The sequence below is a fragment of the Quercus robur genome, chromosome 5 (genome assembly GCF_932294415.1).
Source record: "Quercus robur chromosome 5, dhQueRobu3.1, whole genome shotgun sequence".
Classification (NCBI taxonomy): domain Eukaryota; kingdom Viridiplantae; phylum Streptophyta; class Magnoliopsida; order Fagales; family Fagaceae; genus Quercus; species Quercus robur.
The window spans coordinates 75,282,150-75,292,290 of NC_065538.1; the positions used below are offsets into that span (position 1 = coordinate 75,282,150).

Sequence of the window (10,141 nt, forward strand, 5' to 3'; positions counted from 1 at the left end):
AAATAAAAAATATTACTTAATATATTTAAACATTAAAAAGACTTCACTTATATCTAAAATATTTGGTCTTAAATTGTATCAATTCAGTCTAGCATGTTTTTAGCTTGGTTGACAATATCTTATCAATATCTACTCACTTCAATTGTATCTGGCCAAATTGTACCTCATTTGACTTTTTACTGATTTTTTTTTTCTTGAAATTGAGCTAACTAAAATGTACTTGTACTAAAAAAAAAAAAAAAAAAAGAAATTTTAAAAAATTATACATAAGCAAATATATACTTGATAGAAACATATTTGGATTAAGAGGAAACCAATGAAAAATGCATGTATCTTAAGCATGACTAGCGTTATATATCAATATCGTACATGTTAACCAATAATATGATACACGTAAAATGAGTTTTACTATGCTTCCTACATATGATAACTCAATTGTCATGTCAATTTATCAAATAATAATAGTAAATTTTTTATACACGTCAATATTATATTTAATATTAATTTATTAAGTACGATGACTTGGAATACACCTCTACGAGCTCACATAGTTGTTTCTTTTTTATAATCCATCAATAGTTGTTTCACCATCGTTTGTAAGTAAGTATATATTCATATTGCAATATATATTAAACAAATTAAGCAGTGCTCATGTATGTGAGAAGCAAAATTTTGCTTTGAAAGGATTTGTGGCTTTGTGCCTCTGCTTGGCACTTGTATGACCTTTGGGTTGTGGTTAGGATCATTAAATTATAATCATCGTTTAATGATAAAAAAAAAAAAAAAAAAATATACCGAATCTTTATACTTTCTGAGTCTCTAGTTGAAAAGGAAGATAAAAATAAAATAAAAAAACATTTTCTAGAACCTTTTCTAGACATTCCATATTGAATCATGAGGTTCATCCCCTTCTTGTATGCCTCTAATTAGTGGTTTTGGAATAAATCCACAGGTTATTACTAAGAAGTAAAAAGGTATCTAGATGAGTTTACTATTAAGGATAACCAAAAGACTTAAATAAGAATAATAATAAATTTATAGATAACTATTTGATTATCAGTCTCTGTCTGTTCTCAGATAAGACATGAATACACTGCAAACCACTTAAATCTTGTCGTGTAATAATCATCACATATATTAAAGTAATTTTGATCCAATCACAACTCTTTGTCTCGATAAGTTACAAAATATATATATATATATATATATAAATATTTTTAATCTCTAATGCTATTTTTGCTCTAGGGTTTTATCATATATGCTTATGTTCCCCACTAGTACATTGTGGTTAGATTCTATCAATTGGGAATAAAAAAAATTTAATGGGAAAAAATGAAAATCATGACATGTTATGAAAGCAAAGCTGAAAGAAGTGAAAAAGTGGTGGAGGTGAGTACTTTCTTTTTCTTTTGACTTGTTTGGTGAGAGGGTGAGTATTGGTCCTATTGAATACAGTGGATGATGTAATGCTCAATATTTGCACAGGTAAAACAAAAACAAAAATGTAATATAAAAAAAAATTGACCAGAGATAAAACTCTAAGAAAGATTATAAAATAAACAAGAAATGCAAAAGCAGCCAAAAATAGATAGGTAGACATGAAGATTAAACTATAATTCACTTCATATTACCTGATACAGGAGCAACTCCATTTACCCACAACACAAATTCTACTTGACTACCAGACAAAATCTCAAGAGGCAGCCATTGCCAAGGGCTTTTTTTCACTGCCCCTGAAAAACAGACTCAAAAGAGCACCTGACCCTTTTGAAGACTTTTGTAGTTCCACCACTTAACCCCATACCAGTACATCAGATACCAGTACTACTACCACCTATATTGAACAAAGAAAGAAAAAAAAAAAAAAGATTACGTGGGACCCAAGGCTAAGAATGATGATGATTTGATGGATGGTGTTGATGCCACAATATGATGATGCTGGTGAGGATGATGACACGGTGATAGTGGTGAAGGTGAACACCAAGTTACTCAAGGAAACCAGTTTTTGTCAAGATAGCATTCCTGACTTTGCTAAGATCCCTTCCTTTCAGTGTCCTTCCAATCCCTTCACAAACAGAGAAAGACGAAATCTGACTCCTTGCAAGCTTCTTAGCAATCCATTCATGTGGAGGAACCATATCACCATCATCCTCATCATCATCATCACCACCATAATTACCTACAGCATGATGATCTCCATCATCATAAGCAACAGTTCCATTATATCTGTTACCATCCTCAGCATTACCCACCAGTGATCCAACCCTTGAGCCCATTTTGGCACTTTTACCATAAATCTTAGACCAATCAGGAATGTTCACAGGAGCTGAGGATTGCTGAACAACCACCTTGGTTTCATGGGTTGTTGCAGTAATATTGCTATTAGCCCTCGGAATCATTCTTGGGGTAGTAGAGAAGCGCCATGCAGAAGAAGAACCAGAAGAGTAGTCTTTGGATTTCCTCATTTTCTTAGGACTTAAATCCTCACTTTCCTTAACAAAACCCCACACATCTTCTTCTTCAAAATCATCATCTCTCATTGATCTCCCACCAAGACCATTGCTTTTGCTCATGGTACCATTCCAATCTCCCATTGAAATAGCTCTATGATTTCCAAAGAAGTTTAAATAGGAGAGAAAGAGAGAAATGAATGAAGTTAGAGTTATTGAACCACTTCTTTCAATATAAATAGAAAGCAAACAATTTGAATTTTTTTTTAAGTTATGGTTTTTAATGAGCTAAATCTGATTTTGTTCCTTGGGAATAGGAAAGGAGAAAGGTGAAAGAGAATAATATCAGGAATCTACCTTGCCTTTGTTTCAATATCCTCCAAAAGAACAAGGGCTTTTCAAAGATTTCTCAAATTAGTACACTGTACATAACCCCAAAAAACCAACCCAAGACAAAGCAAGAGAAGCTATGGAAACCCTTTTACCTTGCCAGAATACCTCCAAAGAAATCACAGATTTCAAGGGCCTTAGGCTCAGAATGGTACCCTGCAACCACAGAGAGCAAAAAGACAACAAAAATTATGTACTACATCAATTGATACATTAACTTTCATACCTATCATAAAACCTGAAATGGAAAGGAAATAGGCAAATGGAAAATGATGGGCTTCGATAAGAATCTCTCACTTCCCAAACAACTCACCTAGATTCACTGTGAAGTGGGTTTATTACAAAAATCCAAAAGCCCACAGAATAGAGAATCCAGAACAAGAAGAAGAAGAAGAAAAAAGATGGATATTGTGGCATTGAGCAAACCCAGAAACCAAGTCCAATCCAAGCATATTTCTTTTACTACCACCTAGAGAAACAGTCGGTGGTGTGAAAGACTTCTTTATATGGGGTTAATACATATACTGATTGATATACATGCTCTCATTTGTTTTGTTTTTTTTTTCCTTTTTGTTTTTCCTAAGATGAACAGTGAAAAAATATATATTATTTTTAATAAAGCTCAAATAAAAAGGCTGGCTTTTGATTGGGAAAGGTGGAGAAGAACGATTGGTCAGACCCAACCCTTCACTGATTCCCGCAAACCTTATCTACAACTCACTACAACTCAGCTCAATCGGCGTTATATCAGTGAAAAATAAAAGGCTCAGCGAGTGAAAAGGCATAAAAGCTTTCTCTATCTCTCATATTAGTGTGTGCGTGTGAAAGTGTGAAGCAACTTTTTTAAGGATGCCTAGGAGAGGGTGCTAGCTAAGCTTAAGGAGTAAAAGCACTTGTTGGTTGGTTGATATTGCATTGAGAAATGTGGTGTGAGTGAGAGAGAGGGTGAGGAGGGTTTAACTGTGACTGAAACTTTTCTTTTTCTTTTCTGTGTAACTCTTACCACTTCATTCTAATTCAATGCTTCCTGGGTTTTGGGGATTATTGCAGAAAGATGAGTAAAGGACCTAAAGATAGTACTAGTAATGAAGAAAAAGAGAAAAACTTGCAGAAAAATTTAATAATGAAAAAAAAAAAATAGTGTAGAGAGAGAGAGAGAGAGAGAGAGTGAGAGAGAAGGAGAGGAGAGTGTGGGGGCAAATATAGGTCAGGGTGAGTGGGCTGGTGAGGGGTCTTCTCAAACTTAAATCAGGAGGGTTCTGTTGGATAATGACCCAAGGGGAGATGTGTGGGTCAACGCTTTTATTTGGAGTTCATGCAGAAACCTCTTATCTCATCTTACATTGGAGTATATCTACTCATTTATTTCTCACAAAAAAAAAAAAAAAAAAAAAAAAACTCACTCATTTATTCCTAGGTTAAATAAATTATATAGGCTAAAATGCAAAAAATTAACACTTGGGCTTTTATTCCTACTTGTAACTTTATGATGTTTCTCTGTTTGCCAAATTGACGATAGAGATTAATTTTTATTAGCTTTGATAAGCAGAAAAATTATATGAACATCACATGAGTATTAGCATTCGGAATTGCAAAAAAAATTTAGGAGGTGTATGGTAGAGGAGTTTGAGTAATATTGTTTGAATGTTTTTGATATACGTGTGGATAAAAAAATGTGTAGAAATATGTGTGAGTGTGTTTGAAATGCTCAAAATGTTGCTCAAAATAGACTACTAAACTATTTTATCTATTATATTATATCATCTTGCTTTACAATACATCCAACGGTTTTTTTTTTTTTTTTTACTGTACAACATATTAAAATAATATATATATCCAATAAAATTATAAGCCAAAAATTGTGAGAGACAATAGAAAACTATTTAGAGAGAGAGAGAGAGAGAGAGAGAAGGAGAAGAAGAAGAAAAAGAAAAAGAAGAATTAGAAATAATATAAAAGACGTGTGAAACAATAAAAAACTATTTTTTTTAAAATACCATCTTACTTATTATAAGATATTACTAGAGCTGAGTTGTAAAATATTTAGAAATAGCTTTCTGAGTCATGTCCATTTTTGTAGTTTGATGGTATAAAATATCAATTTGGGGGTTTTACAACCTCCAATGCTAATGCTCTTAGTGTATTAGTTGCATGGATAAAGTATTTAAGTTCATGGTTTTAAAAACCGAACCAGAGGCAAAACCGTTTTTGCCTCCGATTCCCGATTTAATTAGATTTTTGACTGGTTTAAAGCAGTTTTTGACCGGTTTTTGAGTGGTTTTAGGCATTTTTACCAGATTGAATTGGTACACGGTTCCCGGTTGAACCAATCGAATAGGCTAGTTTGGTCCGTTTTTAAACCATGTTTTTCTTAATGTGGTCATGTAATGCTTATGTGATTCTTCCATATATAAGGGCTAAAGAGAGTTAGTCCCACGAGTCAATTTAGTAAATATGAAAACCTTAAGGTGTTATAAAGAAGAATTGAAACCCTATCAGGTGTTTTTGCAACTAACCAAAGCCCAAACCCTACGAGTGTTTTTGGTATTTTGGCCTTAAATAAATGAAAAACATTTAGCTACAAACTGATTTGGATTTATTTTCCTCCAACGTATTATGTGACGATTGAAAATATCATTCATATGTAATTTTAATCATATAACTTTTTTAATGAGTTATGTGACTTATTTAAATAATACACATTGATAGTCTTATAAATCGGCATGTAGTAAGTTAGTGGAGATAGCTTTAAACTGGTTTAAAACTAAAATTTGTCCTAAATAAATTATATCTTTGATCCTTAATCTCTAATCTTTATTTCAAAATCATAAATATATATATATTTATATATATTTATTTATATATATTACAATGTATAAAAAAAATCATTACGGTTATATGTTGGATGGAAAATGTTGGTATAACAAAAAAAGAATTCATAAAACATTAAACCTAGGTCACTTTGATGATATGAAACCTGCTATGATATCACATAAATTTGTTTATCCTAGAGTATTTTCTATCCATCAAATAACGATAATGACATTTTTAAACAAGTTTGAAAGTAAAGAGACAAGGTGAAACATTTTAAAATATGAGGGCAATTTTGAAACAAAGGTTAAAGTTAATGATGAAATATGCAATTTTGCCTTTTCGATGGGTTAACGAGTGCCAAAATGTTTTTTATTGTAATCAATTAGTTTTTTTCTAGGTAGTCAACCAATACTAAGTAAAAATAATATTTGATTATTTGCTTTTACTACTTCTCAATGCATTGAAACCATTTGATTTTTTTTTTTTTTTTTTGGCGTGTGAATGTATTCCCTTATCTCATCTCCCTTCCCCTATATATATGTGTGTGTTTCTCAAAAAAAAAAAAAAAAAAAAAAAACATATTCTTTTCTCAATTTGGTTCTAAGTGTAACCCCCAAATAAATATATATATATATATATATATATATATTTTTGGTAGTATTGTTTAGCATATTATATAACAAGAACTCTTTCTTACACAAAGTCTCCTATGAGATTTCTTTTAATATAGTAAGGTACTTCTAATCACTTGGCCTTCTTCAATATCCTATAGCTAAAAAAATGAAAATCCACAAGCTCAAGTTTCTTCAGTCATCACAAAAGGGAATAACAAGAACTCTTTCTTACACAAAGTCTCCTATGAGATTTCTTTTAATATAGTAAGGTACTTCTAACCACTTGGCCTTTTTCAATATCCTATAGCTAAAAAAATGAAAATCCACAAGCTCAAGTTTCTTCAGTCATCACAAAAGGGAATCTGGACTTTCTGCAGTCATGAATAAGCAATGGCACGCCGCATGAGATGATTCTCAGACTGAACTAAGGAAGCACATACCTGAGTTTGGTTACGTGGGTGGTCAGTATTAAGGAAGCATATATGCAAGGTGTGTGAATTATGCAGAGCAGAATGTTTAGTTCTTTCAACGAATCCAAGCATATCACCCAAAACATGTCTTTGTTGTTATCCTCCTACATCAGCTTATTTAATTTTATGTACATAATTTAAGTAGCATGTGTGGTGGTTATAACTTAGCCAAAGAATATATATATATATATATATAATACCACCCAAAAATATTGTTATTTTATGAACTCTTAGCTTCATATCTCATACAAGAACCTCTACAATAATTAACATCATACGTGGCGCTTGGACTAGGTAATCTAATTACAAATAATTCACCTAACTTTGCTTTATTATAATGTATGTGTATTTTATATGCAAAACATCTCTCTTATTGGGTAATTTTTGTTGCATAAGAACAGGAATAGTAAATCCTACTAATGTCTTAGTTTGTTATGCATCACAGATGACCCTTTTTAGCTACATTATTAGTGTAGTAGATGATTTGTCATAATCCAAAGCAGCACATCTTTTCACTGATATAACATAAAATTAGGTGGGATTTAAAAAATTCTTAGTACAGTTTGCCATTTGTTGATGGCACAACTAAAGTAGTCTCATACTTTTTTTTACCCCTTTAGAATCAAGTTGTCTTGTGCTTTGTTATAAATATTAAAGAATGTTAGCATTAATTTTGAAAATTTATTTACTCATATGGTTTATGATAAGGCAAGGTTCAGATTGATTGAAATCTGGATGGAATCAGCCATCTCAAACCCAACTCAGTTAGGCTCAACTATCTTTATCTCTCCTGGGTTTCAGTCAGCACAATTGAAAAAAAGTAGACATTATGAAACTCATATTATAAGTTTCAAATCCTATTGTATCAAAAAATAAAATAAAGTCAGAACCAATAGGTCTCTCCCTCACTCACTCTCTCTGGTCTGCCAGGGAAATTTTGAGAAAGCATAAATTAGAAATGGAGCTGCCCCAGAAGCTTGTTTCAAAGATACAACCTGCTGGGTTTGAGAAATAAGTTTTAAATTACATGAGTGGGAGATAAGCTTCAAATGTGTTTGACATTGGAGAATAATTAGATACATAAACTATAATATGTTATAAGATCAACCAAACACTAGTGATTTTTTTAGGAAAAATATATTATATAAATCCAGCTTGTGGGATTAACAGAACCAATTGAAATACTTAAAGGTCCGGGAGGTCTCAATGGCCACAATTATTTATATTTGTTTCTTATTTTTCCTGTATAATGAATCATATATCATGTTAAAAAAATATTTCAGATAAAAAAAAATCAGTTGCAGTTCTGTGCATGTTATTATAGTAACCGTACAAGCATCTCAGATTTTGAGGCTTAGCATGCTTCAGATTCTAGATTTCAGTTTGAAAAAAATGTATAATTACGTGGAATCCTTGTAAGAGACTGGAATTGGACATCAAAATCAACTTATCACAGTGTGTTAATCATTCTAAGAGAGAAACCATCTCTACCATCCAAAAAGGATCTACTTGATTAACCAATTGATAAGATAAGCAAAGAAAGACGCCTTTAACATATCTTTCGGCCTTTCCCTTTATAGGAGATAAGTGGGGTCTTATAGCCCAATAATCCCCCAGTTATTTGCTCCCCAAATTTTAGTCTTTTAGTCCACCACCCCTTTGCACAAATCTATCATTTCCACACAAGTGTTGGTCGTTTCATTGCCAGCCAAAAATGAAGCAATTTTGGTGGCCTATAAGGCAAGATAGACTTATCAATTTGAGACCTTTTTGCATTATGAACCCCTCTGAATTGCTCAAAGATGTGATTAGGAGCTTGACACATTAGATAAATACTACCCTGATCCATATTGTTTGTACTATTTTAAAAAATTCTAATTTTTTAAGGAAACATCATTAATGCGTTGTCTATTAGATAAATATTTACAAATTTTTAAAACTGTCATTATTAATTTAAACTCTACAGAAAGAATAGTATTGACTTTTTAAATAAAGTAAAGGGTTGTACCCAATGTACAAAACTCTCACTTTTACAAGATCTGAAAGAGGTTATAATAAATAATCTTATCTCCAATTTATTGGAGATGTTGATTCTCAGACTCAAACTTGTAACATGTTGCTTTTGGTAAAAGGCACTTGTTATCGCACTAAATCTCAACTTTTAAATAAAGTATATTAGCAAGGTAAAAAGTTTATTTATTGACTTTTTAAAGAAAATTACATATTTAAACATTTCAAAATGAAATAGTGGACCAAATTATTGGGATGGGATGAATATAAATGAGAGAGAGAGAACCACCATAAAATTTGACATTATTGAATGAAAGAAAATTTTCAAGTCAAAAAAGAAGAGCAGATCTTGGTTAGTATGGGTTGTACATACCCTACACTCTAGAATCTACACTGGACTTTTTCTGTAAATTACATCATTATTTGTCTAATCGGATTGAAAATTAAGGATAGTAAATGATGGAAGTGACAAGGATAATGCAAGAAACAATGCAATAAATGTGATCTGCCATAATTAATTTGTTGAGAATTTATAACCAACCACAAAATTTTGAGACTATAATTTTGTTTCCATTATTATGATGATTGACATATTTGCTAAAGATGATAAAGGTTTATCATGTTGGATCCTGAGAGCATTATCATCCAGGGGAATGGAAACAGACAAAAATATAAAAGAGTACTAGCTAGTAGCTAAGGCCAAAATTATGAGATTCGAAAATAATGCATTCACAATGTAACTAGAAAGTAAAAACCACTGACAATATATTCAAACTTCAGTCACAGGCATTCCTTGCTTGCTTCAATGCCTCTTGTGCACCACTGAAAGAATTCAGCTAAATATATGCTTATAATTGTCCTCGAGTTCGTATTAGAAACACGGGCGTTGATGATTGAACAGCAAAAATAGTCCTTTTATCATGTATGTGAGTGAGTGTGTCCTATTCCCATGCTGAAAATTAGAATGTGTTTGGAGTCTTTTTGCTGATCAGCAACTTGTCCAAATTGACTGAGCTTTCTTGATGACCCGGGTTAAGTTCGAGGAGCCACTTTCATCCACATGGACAATAAGGAAGGTTATATAATCTTTCAATATGCAACATCCAAATCTCATAACTCAATTCCCATAACTCTAATTTTTCACTCACTCTTGAAAATATATATTTGTATGGTTTCATATTTTGGTTGCATATCTCATCTCTAAAACTCAAACTTGTGCATACAGTGGTGGGACCCACTTACTGTGCTATGTCAGAACAGTAACTCATACCCGCGTGCCCCCTTCTCCAAAAGTGTAAACTCCAAAACTAGCACATTCATAACTTCGGTCCACAAAGTCTAGGAAAAGAAATTATAACAGGAAAAAAAAAAAAAAAGGTTCACAGAGCAACAA

At 32.1% G+C, this 10,141-nt stretch overlaps 1 protein-coding gene across 4 annotated transcripts; it reads right to left on the reverse strand.

The window, feature by feature from the left end:
* Positions 1–1,599: 1,599 nt before the first annotated feature.
* LOC126727094 (uncharacterized) lies at positions 1,600–4,027 on the reverse strand. Of its 4 annotated transcripts, none has more exons than XM_050432589.1 (4): positions 3,154–4,027; positions 2,936–2,996; positions 2,813–2,844; positions 1,600–2,604 (listed from the first exon to the last, which is right to left on the reverse strand). In XM_050432589.1, exon 4 carries the CDS (start codon positions 2,592–2,594, stop codon positions 1,986–1,988), a length of 609 nt encoding a protein of 202 aa, XP_050288546.1. In that variant the 5' UTR covers positions 2,595–2,604; positions 2,813–2,844; positions 2,936–2,996; positions 3,154–4,027; the 3' UTR covers positions 1,600–1,985. The 4 variants fall into 4 exon arrangements, with proteins under 4 accessions (XP_050288546.1, XP_050288545.1, XP_050288543.1 ...); XM_050432588.1 differs by having other exon boundaries at positions 2,808–2,844; XM_050432586.1 differs by lacking the exon at positions 2,813–2,844.
* Positions 4,028–10,141: the final 6,114 nt, after the last annotated feature.

Bases quoted from the DNA above. Each gene is read 5' to 3' on its own strand.
- LOC126727094 (XM_050432586.1), bottom strand. From the start codon at position 2,594: ATGGGAGATTGGAATGGTACCATGAGCAAAAGCAATGGTCTTGGTGGG.